This window comes from Salvelinus alpinus, chromosome 11, assembly GCF_045679555.1.
Source record: "Salvelinus alpinus chromosome 11, SLU_Salpinus.1, whole genome shotgun sequence".
Classification (NCBI taxonomy): Eukaryota; Metazoa; Chordata; class Actinopteri; order Salmoniformes; family Salmonidae; genus Salvelinus; species Salvelinus alpinus.
In genome coordinates this window covers 31,964,326-31,982,323 of record NC_092096.1, presented here as the reverse complement: position 1 = coordinate 31,982,323, position 17,998 = coordinate 31,964,326, and the positions used below count along the sequence as shown (strand labels likewise).

Below are 17,998 nucleotides of genomic sequence, written 5' to 3'. Positions count from 1 at the left end.
TCATCTAGTACTGTTACAGGAGTGAACTATCATCATCTAGTACTGTTACATGTGTGAACTATCATCATCATCTAGTACTGTTACAGGTGTGAACTATCATCATCTAGTACTGTTACAGGTGTGAACTATCATCTAGTACTGTTACAGGAGTGAACTCTCATCTAGTACTGTTACAGGTGTGAACTATCATCATCATCTAGTACTGTTACATGTGTGAATTATCATCATCATCTAGTACTGTTACATGTGTGAACTATCATCATCATCTAGTACTGTTACAGGTGTGAACTATCATCATCTAGTACTGTTACAGGTGTGAACTATCATCTAGTACTGTTACAGGTGTGAACTATCATCATCTAGTACTGTTATAGGTGTGAACTATCATCATCATCATCTAGTACTGTTACAGGTGTGAACTATCATCTAGTACTGTTACAGGAGTGCCCCAGGAGAAACACACCAATGCCACCTCATTCTGCAGAATATTGCCTCATGATTCTGAGGTTGTATGTTGAAGAGAGAACCCGTTTCATAACCTTGAGTTTGGGTTTTAACCTCAACTCTTACATTTGTGTGGATTTCTGCAACTCTTAATGTCAAACATGCAAGAAAAGTGTGAAGGAGTCTGGCTCGGGTTAAATCCCCCCCACCCACATTGCACCACTGTGGTTGTGAGTTCAATCCTTACCTGTTACACTTGAGTCAAGTTCTGCAACTCAATATCAAAGATTTAGACTTCAGTGGATGTCGTAGCAGCAAATTATTTTAAATTATAGCCCTGGTATAGTAAAAGGGATAATCAACTCGTGGCTCTATGCGTATCAATGAGGCTATGTGTTCTATGGAAAATAATGCAACTCCGTGGAAGGTCAGTTCCACTCCGCTAGCGTGTCGTGAAACACGCCTTCCACGTCGTTCATTCTTTTCCATAGAACACATAGCCTCATTGATTATCCGTTACACAAAGAGTAGAGGGAGAAATGTGAAGCAGTCAGTGGCTCGGTACTTAAATAACCTAGAGGTTATGGGTTCAAACCTCATCTCTTGTGCTTTTATGTACATTTCAACAATTCTCCATGTCAAACCTACAGAGGGGAGTGTGAAGGAGTCTGTGGCTCTGGTGTAAGGCTCTTGCCCCATAAGTACAGGGTTGTAGGTTTGAACCCAGTTGCTGGCTCTGGCTCATGGTTGCCTATTGGGACTCTGAGTCAAGGGGAGTGGCTGCCACACAAAGATGGTTGGAGCAATAAGCGGGGGTGGTTAACTCCTGGGGGGGCCTGCAACTTCAGAAAAAAGTGGACACTTAGTTTTTAACTATAGGCAACTCTCCATTTAAATACTAAGTGTCCATTTTTTTCTGGAGATTTCTTTCCCATACCATCTTTGAGTGGCAGCACCTCTTTAGCACTCGTGCAACCATGCTCCAGTGTCACACACAGGGCTGGAACCCAGGATCCTATGGTTGGAGGGCAAGATCCTTACCACTGAGCCACCAATTCCTTCACATCTCTTCATATATTTAACACAAACATGTTAAAAAAAAAAAATTAAAAAAAGTTAGACAAGAGTTTATCTCAATGTTCAACTTGGCGGACTCCCTTGTCTACCACACGCCAATGGTTAAACACACTACGATGATTCCCATCCAGCTCCCAGTCCTCAAAACCTACAAAGGTTACAAAAGCAGTCTCTCTGCTTTCTCTGACCCTCAGACACGCTACTGGATCATAGTGAGCACAGTCCCCTTGCAACACTACTGGTATGCCTGATCAGTTGAGCTGGCAGATAGTACCATGTGCTACAGGCTGAGCTTCCTCACTAATGATTCACTCACCTCGCCTGTGTTAGCTTAACTATCTCTCCTACAACCTTAGAGAGAGAGACAGGAAGGGGAGGGGTGTAGAGCTGAAGGGCAAAAGATTAACAGAGCAAGAAGGAGAGGAACCAAAGGTCAGAAGGTCTCCAACCTAAAACAGGGCAAAAAAAATGACAGAGCAAGAATGGAGACTTTTGTTTATGGTAAGAAAGACATTTAAATCACGTTATTTTTAACAAACACTTACTGGATATGAACCCTACCCAACTCTACAGTAACTTGGAGATTGGAGAAACAATGGTTCAAAGCCCATACTCAAATGTTACCACATACCCCACTGACATTGAATATCTGGTTAATATTAACTGTCTATTTACAAAACCTTGACTGTGAGCTGTGTCCATTTATAGGGAAACACAGCCCTGGCCACGGGGCTAAGGGCCGTGTGAGACTATGTCTGGGGGAAGAACAATTATTCAAAACCAATTTTGGAGTTAGAAGTCCATGGTTTTGTCGTTGTTGTAGACAACGTTGCCCCTGATGACAACGTAGCGGATCAGTTCCTGGTGTCCTCCTAACTGGTAGATGAGATGCTCCCACCTGCCGGACAACACCAACACAACACTGTCAGTCCACACACACACACACATCTACACTAATGTGTCAGCCACACACACACAATCAACACAACCTTTGGCAGTCTCCCTCACACCATTAACACAACCTTAGGTAGTCTCACTCACACAAACCAACCGGTTCCATTCACACAGCTACTGCATTTTAGACAACGCCATACACAGTCCTCACCACAATTACAAGATAACCTTTCAGCAGCTAGATAACTGAATTAACGGTCAACTGGAACATACACTGTGGTGTCTGACCATTACATGAAGCCAGCTCTTACAATATAGTAGTATTTATTGACAGCAACTTTACCGTGGTGCGTTGAGGACCAGCAGGTCGCCGTGTTTGTTGACCTCCAGGGAGCCGTGCGTGTGAGAGCGGCCCAGGGCGTAGGCTGCATTGATGGTGGCGGCGGCCAGAGCTTCGGGCATGGACATCCTCATGTTGACACACGCCAGGTGCATCACCACCGGCTGGGATAGACAGAAAGGGATAAAGAGATGATGACAGAGGGATTGCTATATAGAGGAATAGGCTTTTTACCTTCTTCTCCCACTAACTCATTGAACTTACCCCCACAGCCCCCTCCCTCTTTCCCCCCTAACTTTCCTCCTCCACCTCCCGTCCTCTGGTACCCACCATAGAGCAACAGTAGGCATTAGGGTTGAAGTCACTGCCCAGGGCAACAATGACCCCAGCCTCCAGCATGTCTCGGGCCCGTGGCTGGGGCAACCGTAGGATGTAAGCGGTGGTTGGGAGCAGGATGGCGGCGGTCTTAGCTGTCGCCATGGCAGCGATGCCATCATCTGTCACCTCCTCCAGGTGACTGATAGCCAAGGCACCAAGCTCTGCCCCCAGCTAGCACCACCAGAGAAAAACACACACACACACACACAATACAGGTATGGTTAAGTGAGATTAAATAATACGTACAGGTAGTAAACCAGCTGTTGTTACACCAGTGACAGTAGAGAGGCGCAGGTTGATGATGCGTACCTGTGCAGAGTTCATGGGGTGCAGCTCGTCTCCGTGGAAGTTGATGTTGAGGCCCATGTCCAGGCCAGCCTGCAGGATGGAGCGCGTGGAGGACAGGTCAAACACACCCTGCTCACAGAACACATCTATGTTGTCCACCCTCAGGGCCCCCGCTGACATACGCTCACGCAGCTGCGGCAACTGGACCTTAAGGATGTCTGTTGTCGCCTCGGCAACAGTCTTACCCCTGGGAAAGAATCAGAAGGGGTGGGTATTTAATAACACCTAGTGAGGACGAAAGTCAGTAGGGTTAGCTGTATGGGTGTGGGTGAATGTAATACATGACCTCAACAGGTCATGACGGGGTGGAAGTGAAGTGTTTGTTCAGGATGGGGAGTGTTCAACATGGTGTAGTGCAGTGGTTACCAAACTTTTTCGGTTACTGTACCACCAACTGAATTTTGCTCTGCCCAGAGTACCTCTGAAGTACCACCTCATGTGCATTTTACCAGCTTGTCTATAGTGTCATGAGTCTTCTCAACTACCCCCTGTGGATAGACCAACTACCCCCTGTGGATAGACCAACTACCCCCTGTGGATAGACCAACTACCCCCTGTGGATAGGCCAAGTACCCCCTGTGGATAGGCCAACTATCCACTGTGGATAGACCAACTACCCCCTGTGGATAGGCCAACTATCCACTGTGGATAGACCAACTACCCCCTGTGGATAGACTAACTACCCCCTGTGGATAGGCCAACTATCCACTGTGGATAGACCAACTATCCACTGTGGATAGACCAACTACCCCCTGTGGATAGACCAACTACCCCCTGTGGATAGACCAACTACCCCCTGTGGATAGGCCAAGTACCCCCTGTGGATAGACCAACTACCCCCTGTGGATAGGCCAAGTACCCCCTGTGGATAGACCAACTACCCCCTGTGGATAGGCCAACTATCCACTGTGGATAGACCAACTACCCCCTGTGGATAAGCCAAGTACCCCCTGTGGATAGGCCAACTACCCTCTGTGGATAGGCCAAGTACCCCCTGTGGATAGGCCAAGTACCCCCTGTGGATAGGCCAACTACCCCCTGTGGATAGGCCAAGTACCCCCTGTGGATAGGCCAAGTACCCCCTGTGGATAGGCCAAGTACCCCCTGTGGATAGGCCAACTACCCTCTGTGGATAGGCCAACTACCCTCTGTGGATAGGCCAACTACCCCCTGTGGATAGGCCAACTACCCTCTGTGGATAGGCCAACTACCCCCTGTGGATAGGCCAACTACCCTCTGTGGATAGGCCAAGTACCCCCTGTGGATAGGCCAAGTACCCCCTGTGGATAGGCCAAGTACCCCCTGTGGATAGGCCAAGTACCCCCTGTGGATAGGCCATGTACCCCCTGTGGATAGGCCAACTACCCTCTGTGGATAGGCCAACTACCCTCTGTGGATAGGCCAACTACCCCCTGTGGATAGGCCAACTACCCTCTGTGGATAGGCCAACTACCCCCTGTGGATAGGCCAACTACCCCCTGTGGATAGGCCAAGTACCCCCTGTGGTCCTAGTACCACTGGTGTAGAGTGTGTGTTCAGTACTTAGGGACGGCGTGTGCTCCACAGTAGGTAGACGATATATTGATTGGCAGGGTACGTCTGGCCGTCTCGATGACCTCCAGCATCTTCAGCTCTGTCTGCAGCTCCAGGCCGTAGCCACTCTTACACTCCACCAGGGTGGTGCCTGCCCGCTGCATCCGACCCAGCCTGCCTGTCAGAGAGGCCAGCAGGGTGGAGGCAAGAGCAGCCCGGGTGTGCTCCACTGTGAAGTGGATCCCTCCTCCGGCACGGTGCACATCCATGTAAGTGGCACCAGCCAACTGTAGGCACACACAACATTACCTAGGCTGCGTTTTGACAGGCAGCCCAATTCTTATATTATTTCACAAATTGGTCTTTTGAAAAATCAGATCAGCGCTGAAAAAGATCTTGTGTGAAATGATCTGATGCGATTGGTAAAAATACCAATTTGTGGAAAAAAGATCAGAATTGGGCTGCTTGTGTAAACGCCATATAAATCTTTACTTTTACTCTGAAAGGTGAGTCATATTACAAGCTGTTGAGGCAGAGGGGACAGGACCCATGGAAGTCATATTTACCTTCATGGCAAATTCATGAACCCTGTCTCCAGCCCATACAGGGTGGGTGTGTGCATCAACCAATCCTGAAACGCAATAATCAAAGAGCACAACTGCATTTCGGTAAAACCTAATTCTCTACATGATAGAACACTAAACCAATGATTCAAATATTTGTATCAATAGAACAGGGGTGCATTCGGCAGGACCTAACGTTTTGGAACATTCAAATAAAAATATGCTACGTAGACCAAACATGGCTCTCTGACACACAGGAGGCTGCAGAAGGGTGGAATGGCTCATAATAATGGCCAGAACAGAGCAAATGGAATGACATCACACACCTGGAAACCATGTGCATGATGTATTTGATACCATTCCACTGATTCCGCTCCAGCCATTACCACGAGCCAGTCCTCCCCAATTAATGTGCCACCAACCTCCTGTGCTCTGACTTGTAGAATACGTATAACTTTGGCCCTATTCATGGCAATTCTATCTGCACCGTTCGACAACGTTTGGCAAATAAACGTGGCCAAGGTTGAATGTTTACATGGCCCTTGCTATCCAGTATCCTTGGGACATACCTACCCCATTGAAGTTGCCATTTAAAATGGTATGGGTTAAATTTAGGATTAGGAAAGGGTTATGGTTAGGATTAAGGATCCCAGATAGCGCAAACCATGTTTACACCTGTGTGCACACCTAGATCTACCGTCCCCTATTGTCCAGAGTGGTGTATTGCACTGATACTTGCCTGGAATGACACACATGCCAGTTGCATCGATGACTTTATCAAACAAGACCCCTGCATATTGGAAATCAATGGTGCTCGCTGGTCCAATATCCTTTATCAGACCGTCGCTGCACGAACAATACACAGCTCTTTTAATCGATAGTTTGCGGTGGAATAACATCTGGTTTAGCCCACATTAAATGTTACTTTCAGAGCACGTTAGGGCAATCTGTAGTCTGCGACGTTTGACAGCTGCTGTCAACTCGTTCTAACCAAATTGTAACAAACAATAACTAGTAGCCAAACCACTGAACATTAAACAATGTTGCAATCTGCAGCCCTATATCGGACATTAATGATACAATGTTTCGACTTACCTCCCGATAACCAAACTACTGTTCTCAATCACACACAGCTTTTGCATCCCATCCTTCGTCAGGAACTTCTCACCGTTGTTGCAAATTAAAACCACCTGTTTCGCGTTCTTTACCAAAAGTTTGTTGGACATTTTGAAATAGTCGAAATTAAACTTAAAAATGTTGAATTACTTTTTTAAGTCACCTCTATTTCTATGTCGCCTCGCTGTCACTTTCTAGTGGTTTGGAGAAAAGTAAATATGTGCTCAACAGGTGTTCAAAGTGCAAGAGCCAAATCCTGGGCGGGACTTTGTAAATTAGGAATACTGTACATTGATTGACAAGCTCTGTTCAATGTGTAGTGTTTGTTAATAAGGTTGAGACGCCACATCAATCACCTCCCTCACAAACCTGTAATAATACCACCAGTCAGCAGGTTTAGGAATGGGTACAATAAACATCATTTAATTTTTTTCTACAGTGATAATACATATTGATCATAAACAGTAAAAAAAAAAAAAATGTTTTCTTGAAAGTTTCACACATATAAAACTAACTTGCTTCCCAAGAGTCAATTTTCCACATAGTGAAAATGAAAAAACTAAGATTTAAACAACACTCATCCAGATCGTCAGTTGTAAGTCTTATCCTCGCCATCATTCTTTCATTTCTCCGTCCTCCTCTTCTTCCTCCACTCCTCTAATATATAAAACATTATTGCACCTGTGGGTAGAGAATACGCACTTTAGATCGAAGAGAATTACACTGAACAGCCACTATCAAACATCTGCATCAGAAGTATGCTGGATACAGAAGAGGTAATACATGTCTACTGGTATTCATTAAAGGGTTGACTTGCAGTTCAACCAATGAATCAGAATATAGAGTTGCATTCTATTGCAGAAAATATCTGATTTCAACAAATACTTCCTTCCCTCCCTCATCGCTTTCTTGAACTGGGTATTATTTACTACAAATCAAACAAGACGAAGTGGGACTTTGAGGGACTTACCTGAACTTGTTCAATATGAAACTTGTTTTTGTTGCAAAACCCTTTCCGTTGAAACAGTCTACTCTAATGAATACACCCCAGGTTACTGCTCTAAGAGAGGTAGGTATTTCATGAACGCAGTCATAGCCAATCTTGATCACCTCAGGAGTGAAGGACAAGAGGCAGAAGGCAACATTGTAGAGAATCCAGAAGAGGGCTCTTATTTACCTAACAAGTACTTCTCCAAGGTGACCAGCCAACGCTCCATCCACATACTCTTCTGTGTTCGCCAACTGTCGAAACCAATGACAAAAACATGACAAATTTACATTAGCATTAATCTGCACCAGCCACACACACACTGTTCAGGTTAGTGCAAAATACAAGTCTTGCACATGCAGCATACATGGACAAAAAATGAATAACTTGTGGGGGACTTTTATTTTGACATGAGATAAGCGGAGAGAAAGTGGGTCTACAACAGACCCACGTTTGGAAAGTCTGTTTAATAATACAATCCTTTGAGACAATATATAATTGTCTCAAATTCCGTAATAATGACCAATCGTTCTGCCCACCAGCACTGTAAACTGAAATTGTTTTTAACTTCTGGCTTCCCACGGACTGTTTTTGTGCAATCCAATACAATTGAAAGCAACGTTAGCGTATGTAAATACCCCCGCGTTGCTAAAAGCACCCGTGTCCAGGTGTGCTACTCACCTGCATGTTCATGTAGCTGTCCACAGACACTAGGTAGCCCTTGTACTCCATCCCCCACTTCAGCTTCACCATCACCGGCTTGCCTGTCAGGCCGTTCAGGAAGGGCTTGGGGTTCAGAGGTAAACTCTACAGACACACAGCAACAGGAAGAATGTGGGATTAATTGTTATGGTTAATAATTTAATGGAACAAAATAGAACGTTCAGACCCATGTGTAGGGAAGAACAGACGTGTATCATCATGCAATGAAACGCATATTAGATTTCAATCTGCAACATTACTTTATTTGCTGCTCATTCACTGCAATGAATGAATGGGATAACGTTAGCTTGCTGGAAAAAGGCACCCAACTCAACTGCTAATCCGTTTTTCTTTTCAAAATATTCTGGCAATTTTATTATAACCAACCATATCAACACTCACCATTGCTGTGCGAAATGTGGTGCTATTATATCTTAGTACTTTACTATCTTTTCGACACAAACACGTCCAGACTAGCACGCATTGCCGCCGAAACCAGGAAGTTGGAGCATTTCAACTTTGACCTAAAACAAAGGTTAATCAATTGAGAAGAAGAGCTCGTAATATTTATGTACCGCCACCTAGTGTACTGAGGGGCAAAAATTAAGAGACATGATTTACATTTCCATGTTCATTGCTCATTGCGGCAGATATTTTAACGGAAAATGTTATAGATAAATAAAGGACAGTAAACTATTATATTTATCCATATCCATCTTCAAATGGTTGCATTTTATTCAAAAGACTGCCCATGTGTATGGAACAATGGCGCCCTCTGGCGGTTATAGTGGTTATCGTGTTGAGTACTGCACCTCGGTCCACTTCTCAAAAATCTTTGAGCTGTGATGTGACTTATTTACTATCAATGGATGTAATCTACCTAGATAAAGCTTTACTAATTTCTATGTAACGCAGCAAATAAACAAATTCAATGTTTTCAAGCCAAAACCCAGTCTTCAGCCATGTCCCAGGAGTAGTGGCCCATCAATGGAAACCACTGGTGTCCAAGGTCATTGTAATTGAATTAAAAACATTTGAAATCTGCATTTAATTTCAAATAAAATATTTATTTATTTTCAATAAATGAATATGTTTTGTCTGGAATTGCATGAAGAACTTATGGCATAGAGGTAAACTGTCATATCTGGGTCTGTCTGGCAGCTCTCTTTACTGTTACTAAACCGTTTGGCAAGTTTGAACTTGAGATCATGAATAATACTTCCAACAGCAAGGGATGGTTTAAGTGGAAATTCCTTTGAAATTACACTAAACCGTCTTTACATTACTGAAATAGTGATGTCCTTACATCAATGTTAATGTGTTTGTGTGAGCATGTTCAGGTGTGTGTGTGTGTGTGTGTGTGTGTGTGTGTGTGTGTGTGTGTGTGTGTGTGTGTGTGTGTGTGTGTGTGTGTGTGTGTGTGTGTGTGTGTTAGTGTTAGTGTGTGTGTGAGTGAGTGTGTGTGTCAAATCAAATTTTATTGGTCACATACACATGGTTAGCAGATGTTAATGTGAGTGTAGCAAAATGCTTGTGCTTCTAGTTCCAACAGTGCAGTAATATTTAACAAGTAATCTAACAAATTCACAACTGTCGCGTTCTGACCTTAGTTCCTTTTTTATGTCTTTATTTTAGTTTGGTGAGTTAGTTTGGTGAGTTGGGGTGGGCATTCTATGTTGTTTTTCTATGTTTTGTTCTAGTCGTTATATTTCTATGTGTTTGGCCTAGTATGGTTCTCAATCAGAGGCAGGTGTCGATCATTGTCTCTGATTGAGAATCATACTTAGGTAGCCTGTTTTCCCACTATGGGTTGTGGGTAGTTATTTTCTGTTTAGTGTTTTTGTTTGCACCTTACAGAACTGTTCGTTTGTCGGTTTGTTGTTTTTGTTCAGTATTCATTCTTTATTAAATTATTATGAATACAATACGTACCACGCTGCACTTTGGTCCTCTTCTCCTTCCACCAATGACAACCGTTACAACAACGACTACCTTATACACACAAATGTAAAGGGATGAATAAGAATATGTACATATAAATATATGGATGAGCGATGGCCGTGCGGCATAGGCTAGATGCAGTAGATGGTATAGAATACAATATATACATATGAGATGAGTAATGTAGGATATGTAGACATTATTAAAGTGGCGTTATTTAAAGTGACTAGTGATACCTTATTAAATCCATTTATTAAAGTGGCCAGAGATTTGAGTCTGTATATTGGCAGCAGCCACTCTATGTTAGTGATGGCTGTTTAACAGTCTGGTGGCCTTGAGATAGATGTTTTTCAGTCTCTCGGTCCTAGCTTTGATGCACCTGTACTGACCTCGCTTTTTGGATGATAGCGGGGTGAACAGGCAGTGGCTCGGGTGGTTGTTGTCCTTGATGATCTTTTTGGCCTTCCTGTGACATCGGGTGCTGTAGGTGTCCTGGAAGGCAGGTAGTTTGCCCCCGGTGATGCGTTGTGCAGACCGCACTACCCACTGGAGAGCCTTGCGGTTGTGGGCAGAGTAGTTGCCATACCAGGCGGTGATACAGCCTGACAGGATGCTCTCGATTGTGCATCTGTAAAAGTTTGTGAGTGTTTTAGGTGACAAGCCAAATTTCTTCAGCCTCCTGAGGTTGAAGATGCGCTGTTGTGCCTTCTTCACCACGCTGTCTGTGTGGGTGGACCATTTCAGTTTGTTCCGTGATGTGTACGCCGAGGAACTTAAAACTTTCCACCTTCTCCACTACTGACCATCGATGTGGATAGTGGGGTGCTCCCTCTTCTGTTTCCTGAAGTCCACGATCATCTGCTTTGTTTTGTTGACGTTGAGTGTGAGGTTGTTTTCCTGACACCACACTCCGAGGGCCCTCACCTCCTCCCTGTAGGCCGTCTCGTCGTTGTTGGTAATCAAGCCTACCACTGTAGTGTCGTCTGCAAACTTGATGATTGAGTTGGAGGCGTGCATGGCCACGCAGTCATGGGTGAACAAGGAGTACAGGAGAGGGCTGAGAACGCACCCTTGTGGGGCCCCAGTGTTGAGGATCAGTGGGGTGGAGAGGTTGTTTCCTACCCTCATCACCTGGGGGCGTCAGAAAGTCAAGGACCCAGTTGCACAAGGCGGGGTCGAGACCCAGGGTCTCGAGCCTAATGACGAGTTTGGAGGGTACTATGGTGTTAAATGCTGAGCTGTAGTCAATGAACATCATTCTTACATAGGTATTCCTCTTGTCCAGATGGGATAGAGCAGTGTGCAGTGTGATGGCGATTGCTTCGTCTGTGGACCTATTGGGGCAGTAAGCAAATTGGAGTGGGTCTAGGGTATCAGGTAGGGTGGAGGTGATATGATCCTTCACTAGTCTCTCAAAGTACTTCATGATGACAGAAGTGAGTGTTACGAGGCGATAAAGGGCATAAAAGGGCATTGTGTGAGCGTGTGTGTGTTTGTGTGTGTCTGGTTGTATGAACAGACATACACCTAGGAATGTATCATGGGAAAACTCTTTTACTGTTAAAGGATACTTAAACTATCACTAATCATGAGCTGCTGCATGCATGACCTAGGATAACACTGACATGTCCCATTGTCTATTGTGTAATAGATATGCAGGGATGAAGACTCATGGGGAAGATGGAAACAGAAGTGCAGGATATAATCCAGGAGAACTAGAGCTCTCAGCAAAACAGAGAATGAAAGATATTAGACAGTATGCAGGTCTGCTCTGGTGTGCTCCATGGAGAGTAGCCATGCTGGGCTCATTGAGGTGAAGCAGAAAGCAGCAGAGAGGAGGCAGGTTGAGGGCCTATCAAAGAATTAGAGCAGGAGATCACTGAGCTAAAGGAGGGGGGGGGGGGCATTGAGGGTCAGAGCCCCACATCATTCCTGTGCTCCATGACTTCACTGTCCTACTGTATAATGCTCATCACCAGCACTGACCACACGAGGGCAACATGTACACAGACACTGTTTGTTACTGATTTAGCTCAAATTTCACAATATTTGGAAGCGTGTAGCCTATTGTAGAGAGAGAATATGCTATAATCAAACCCCATATCCTAAGCAGCACTGTCACCAGCTACACTTTTATATAGGTCTAATGACAAGATGAGAAGTTATAATATTATTGAGATTTTGCCTGTAATATTAGGCCTACAATAAGATTTATTGCTGTCATTATTAAAGTGATATTTTGGGATTTTGGCAATACCCTTTATCGACTTCCCCTGAGTCAGATGAACTCGTGGATACCATTTTTATGTCTCTGCGTGCAGTTTGAAGGAAGTTGATAACAAGCGCTAGTGGAGCTTGCTAACTAGCATTAGCGCAATTACTGGAAGTATATGGGCATCTGCATGCTAGCAGATACCTATAGACTTCCAGTCATTGCGCTAACGCTAGTTAGCATTGGCTCGCGAAACTACCTCTTACTGCCTTCATAATGGACACAGAGACCTAAAAATGGTATCCACGAGTTCGTCTGACTCTGGGGAACTCTTTGCCAAAATTTCAAAGTATCCCTTTAAGAGTCCTTTGGAAACGGAAGCAGGACTTTGGTAGGCTATTAAAAATTAATCTAGGAATTAAAAGGCCAACCCCTGGTATAATCATCTCTGCATAGAGCAGGGTAGTTCATTAATTAATTGGTACTGCATAAAACAGATCAGTTAATAATTCTCAATTGGCTTGCATTCCACTCCAATTAGCTGGGATTTTGTCGGGATAGGCCATCAGTAGCATATTGTCAACATAGCCCATGCAGAAGTGTATTTAGCCAAGTGACCAACCTCCCCATATATATACACTATCGTTCAAAAGTTTGAGGTCACTTACAAATGTCCTTGTTTTTGAAAGAAAAGCTATTTTTTTCCCTCATTAAAATAACATCAAATTGTTCATAAATACATTGTAGACATTGTTAATGTTGTAAATGACTATTGTAGCTAGAAACAGAATATTTTTTTATGGAATATCTACATAGCTGTACAGAGGCCCATTATCAGCAACCATCACTCCTGTGTTCCAATGGCACGTTGTGTTAAGCTAATCCAAGTTGATCATTTTAAAAGGCTAATTGGTCATTAGAAAACCCTTTTGCAATTATGTTAGCACAGCTGAAAACTGTTGTTCTGATTAAAGAAGCAATAAAACTGGCCTTCTTTAGACTAGTTGAGTATCAGCTTTTGTGGGTTCGATTACAGGCTCAAAATGGCCAGAAGCAAAGAACTTTCTTCTGAAACTCGTCAGTCTATTCTTGTTCTGAGAAATGAAGGCTATTCCATGCGAGAAATTGCCAAGAAACTGAAGATCTCTTACAACGCTGTGTACTACTCCGTTCACAGTTCAGCGCAAACTGTCTCTAACCAGAATAGAAAGAGGAGTGGGAGGCCCTGGTGCACAACTGAGCAAGAGGACAAGTACATTAGAGTGTCTAGTTTGAGAAACAGACGCCTCACATGTCCTCAACTGGCAGCTTCATTAAATAGTGCCCGCAAAACACCAGTCTCAACGTCAACAATGAAGAGGCGACTCTGGGATGCTGGCCTTCTAGGTTTGAAAAACAAGGACATTTCTAAGTGACCCCAAACTTTGTTTGTTGTTGTATTTTACCCCCTTCTCCCCAATTTCTTGTCTCATCGCTGCAACTCCCCAACAGGCTTGGGAGGCAAAGTTCGAGTCATGCGTCCTCCGAAACATGACCCGTCAAACCTTGCTTCGTAACACCCGCCCGCTTAACCTGGAAGCCAGCCGCACCAATGTCTCGAAAGAAACACAGTTCAACTGACGACCTGTGTCAGCCTGCAGGAGCCCGGCCCGCCACAAGGAGTCGCTAGAGTGCGATGAGCCAAGTTAAGCTCGCCCGTCCAAACCCTCCCCTAACCCAGACGACGCTGGGCCAATTGGGCGCTGCCCTATGGGACTCCCAATCACGTCTGGTTGTGATACAGCCTGGGATCAAACCCAGGTCTGTAGTGATGCCTCTAGCACTGCGATGCAGTGCCTTAGACCATTGCGCCACTCGGGAGGCCCCCAAACTCCACAATTTTAAAGTAAGTGCCCAGTGAAAATCTCTCTCGCTTTAACTCGTATTTGTGGCCAAAACATAAATGGGAGAAAAAAAACCCAACCTCAAATTTGTATCTCAAACAGATGTTTAAAAAATGCTTGCTATTTCCTCATATAACATGACTTCATCTCCCTGAGGAGGATGAGCTGGCCTATCAGCATTCTAGAGGAGGATGAGTTGGCCAGTCAATTGTTTACTTGCGTGAATATTTATAATGTACAGAGCACACACACACCATTCTGTTGTTGGGGTATGCCCACACCATTCCAACACAGAAAAGCCGCTGTTTTAACATAATTAATAAAACATCTTGGAAGGAAAACTATTTCACTCATATTGTCAGTTATTATAGGTCATATTTAATAGAAATCTGGAAACACTGGGCAGTTACTTTAAACTAAAGTGGATCACTAGCTAGGTTTCCATCCAATTGGTGACAGATTTTCTCTGCATAAGTAAAAAATGCGCATTTTATGTTTTTTCATCAAATTGACTTGTGCTAAAAGTCTGTGTGTGATGACATAGTACACATAAAAATAACTGTTGCGGTTAAATTCCCATGTACAGATAAAAAAAATACAAGTTAAATGGGTTTCCGTTGTATTTTCAACTCTACCGATTTCACAAAACATTTGTTATATAGCGAATGTGCCCACCCTGGTATTGGCATGTGTGCTCTAGCCACCAGCTCGCAGATACAGTTGTGGGTACAGTCTACACATAAGATTATTATGGCCAAAAGAGGGAGATTGTTTTAATTACCGAGCAGCAGCACCCACCCATAGCACACGCTCCAGCAGGGGTATATTTCACTGGTCACCCCCAAAGCCAATTCCTCCTTTTGCCGCCTTTCCTTCCAGTTCTCTGCTGCCAATGACTGGAACAAATTGCAAAAATCACTGAAGCTGGAGACTCATGTCTCCCTCACTATCTTTAGCATCAGCTGTCAGAGCAGCTTACAGATCATTGCACCTGTATGTAACCCATCTGTAAATAACACATCCAACTACCTCATCCCCATATTGTTATTTATTTTATTTATATATGTTTTTCCCCCTTTGCACCACAGTATCTCTTCTTGCACATTCATCTTCTGCACATCTCACTCCAGTGTTTATTTGCGAAATTGTAATTATGTCGCCATTACGGCCTATTTATTGCCTTACCTCCCTGATCTTACTTAATTTGCACACACTGTATATAGACTTTTGTATTGTGTTATTGACTGTACATTTGTTTATTCCATGTGTAACTCTGTGTTGTTGTTTGTGTCACACTGCTTTGCTTTATCTTGGCCAGGTCGCAGTTGTAAATGAGAACTTGTTCTCAACTGGCTTACCTGGTTGAATAAAGGTGAAATATTTTTTTTTTTTAAATACTGTATGTGGGAATGTCCGTCCTACATGTAGTGATGGTACATGGAATATTCCTCAACTGCATATATCATAAATTGCTATTGCAAATAGAAGTATTATTTTCAACAACTGACATTTTCAGATATTATTTTGACAAACACACTTTGGTGCTTACAATTTGTTCTCTATTGTCATAGATTTGGTGGGCACTGTCATCTGTGATCTTTGTGATATGACTTTAAGCACGTACTGATGAAACTGTCACTTAATATTATTTTCTTAAAGTCTACAAACGCTCTACAGTCGTGGCCAAAAGTTTTGAGAATGACACAAATATTAATTTCCACAAAGTTTGCTGCTTCAGTGTCTTTAGATATTTTTGTCAGATGTTACTATGGAATACTGAAGTATATAATTACAAGCATTTCGTAAGTGTCAAAGGCTTTTATTGACAATTACATGAAGTTGATGCAAAGAGTCAATATTTGCAGTGTTGACCCTTCTTTTTCAAGACCTCTGCAATCCGCCCTGGCATGCTGTCAATTAACTTCTGGGCCACATCCTGACTGATGGCAGCCCATTCTTGCATAATCAATGCTAGGAGTTTGTCAGAATTTGTGGGGTTTTGTTAGTCCACCCGCCTCTTGAGGATTGACCACAAAGTCTCAATGGGATTAAGGTCTGGGGAGTTTTCTGGCCATGGACCCAAAATATCGATGTTTTGTTCCCCGAGCCACTGAGTTTTGCCTTATGGCAAGGTGCTCCATCATGCTGGAAAAGGCATTGTTTGTCACCAAACTGTTCCTGGATGGTTGGGAGAAGTTGCTCTTGGAGGATGTGTTGGTACCATTCTTTATTCATGGCTGTGTTCTTAGGCAAAATTGTGAGTGAGCCCACTCCCTTGGCTGAGAAGCAACCCCACACATGAATGGTCTCAGGATACTTTACTGTTGGCATGACACAGGACGGATGGTAGCACTCACCTTGTCTTCTCCGGACAAGCTTTTTTTCCAGATGACCCAAACAATCGGAAAGGGGATTCGTCAGAGAAAATGACAGTACCCCGGTCCTCAGCAGTCCAATCCCTGTACCCTTTGCAGAATATCAGTCTGTCCCTGATGTTTTTCCTGGAGAGAAGTGGCTTCTTTGCTGCCCTTCTTGACACCAGGCCATCCTCCAAAAGTCTTTGCCTCACTGTGCGTGCAGATGCACTCACACCTGCCTGCTGCCATTCCTGAGCAAGCTCTGTACTGGTGGTGCCCCGATCCCGCAGCTGAATCAACTTTAGGAGACGGTCCTGGCGCTTGCTGGACTTTCTTGGGCGCCCTGAAGTCTTCTTCACAACAATTGAACCGCTCTCCTTGAAGTTCTTAATGATCCAATAAATGGTTGATTTAGGTGCAATCTTACTGGCAGCAATATCCTTGCCTGTGAAGCCCTTTTTGTACAAAGCAATGATGATGGCATGTGTTTCCTTGCAGGTAACCATGATTGACAGAGGAAGAACAATGATTCCAAGCACCACCCTCCTTTTGAAGCTTCCAGTCTGTTATTCGAACTCAATCAGCATGACAGTGTGATCTCCAGCCTTGTCCTCGTCAACACTCACACCTGTGTTAACGAGAGAATCACTGACATGATGTCAGCTGGTCCTTTTGTGGCAGGGCTGAAATGCAGTGGAAATGTTTTTTGGGGGATTCATTTGCATGGCAAAGAGGGACTTTGCAATTAATTGCAATTCATCTGATCACTCTTCATAACATTCTGGAGTATATGCAAATTGCCATCATACAAACTGAGGCAGCAGACTTTGTGAAAATGTATATTTGTGTCATTCTCAACTTTTGGCCACGACTGTACATTTATTCACTCTGTAGGGTTGGGTCCTTTAAGTTACTTTTATTGTCCTGTAAATGGTTCAGTGCCTATAATTTAGGCTGTGTGTAGAATGGGGCATAAAGGAAATTACCTCTACTAATAAATTACTACTAGATTATAGTGATAAGGAAAACAGCATACACATTTGGCTTGTGTATTCATTTGCCTATAACTAATTATAATTCCATTATTTTTACATAAAAAAGAGAATACTTCAAAATGAGAAGATCCTGCCATGGAAAAGATGACTGGGTGGACATAAAGGGTAAAGGAGGGGAAATAACTCACACCATGCAGAAGGACACCTTCAGCTGTGGGGTCTTTGTA

General features: G+C 43.7%; 2 protein-coding genes across 3 annotated transcripts; both read right to left on the bottom strand.

The window, feature by feature from the left end:
* Positions 1-2,002: 2,002 nt before the first annotated feature.
* On the bottom strand, positions 2,003-6,915 carry amdhd1 (amidohydrolase domain containing 1). 2 transcript variants are annotated; one of them, XM_071332498.1, is made up of 8 exons: positions 6,673-6,915; positions 6,317-6,423; positions 5,581-5,672; positions 5,024-5,301; positions 3,443-3,668; positions 3,086-3,304; positions 2,759-2,919; positions 2,003-2,419 (listed from the first exon to the last, which is right to left on the bottom strand). In XM_071332498.1, exons 1-8 carry the CDS (start codon positions 6,801-6,803, stop codon positions 2,314-2,316), a joined length of 1,320 nt encoding a protein of 439 aa, XP_071188599.1. In that variant the 5' UTR covers positions 6,804-6,915; the 3' UTR covers positions 2,003-2,313. The 2 variants fall into 2 exon arrangements, with proteins under 2 accessions (XP_071188599.1, XP_071188600.1); XM_071332499.1 differs by having other exon boundaries at positions 5,581-5,645.
* Positions 6,916-7,088: 173 nt separating this feature from the next.
* On the bottom strand, positions 7,089-8,935 carry LOC139533953 (small nuclear ribonucleoprotein F). Its single transcript, XM_071332500.1, has 4 exons — positions 8,786-8,935; positions 8,363-8,488; positions 7,871-7,935; positions 7,089-7,374 (listed from the first exon to the last, which is right to left on the bottom strand). The coding sequence occupies exons 1-4, from the start codon at positions 8,786-8,788 to the stop codon at positions 7,308-7,310; spliced, it is 261 nt and encodes an 86-aa protein (XP_071188601.1). The 5' UTR covers positions 8,789-8,935; the 3' UTR covers positions 7,089-7,307.
* Positions 8,936-17,998: the final 9,063 nt, after the last annotated feature.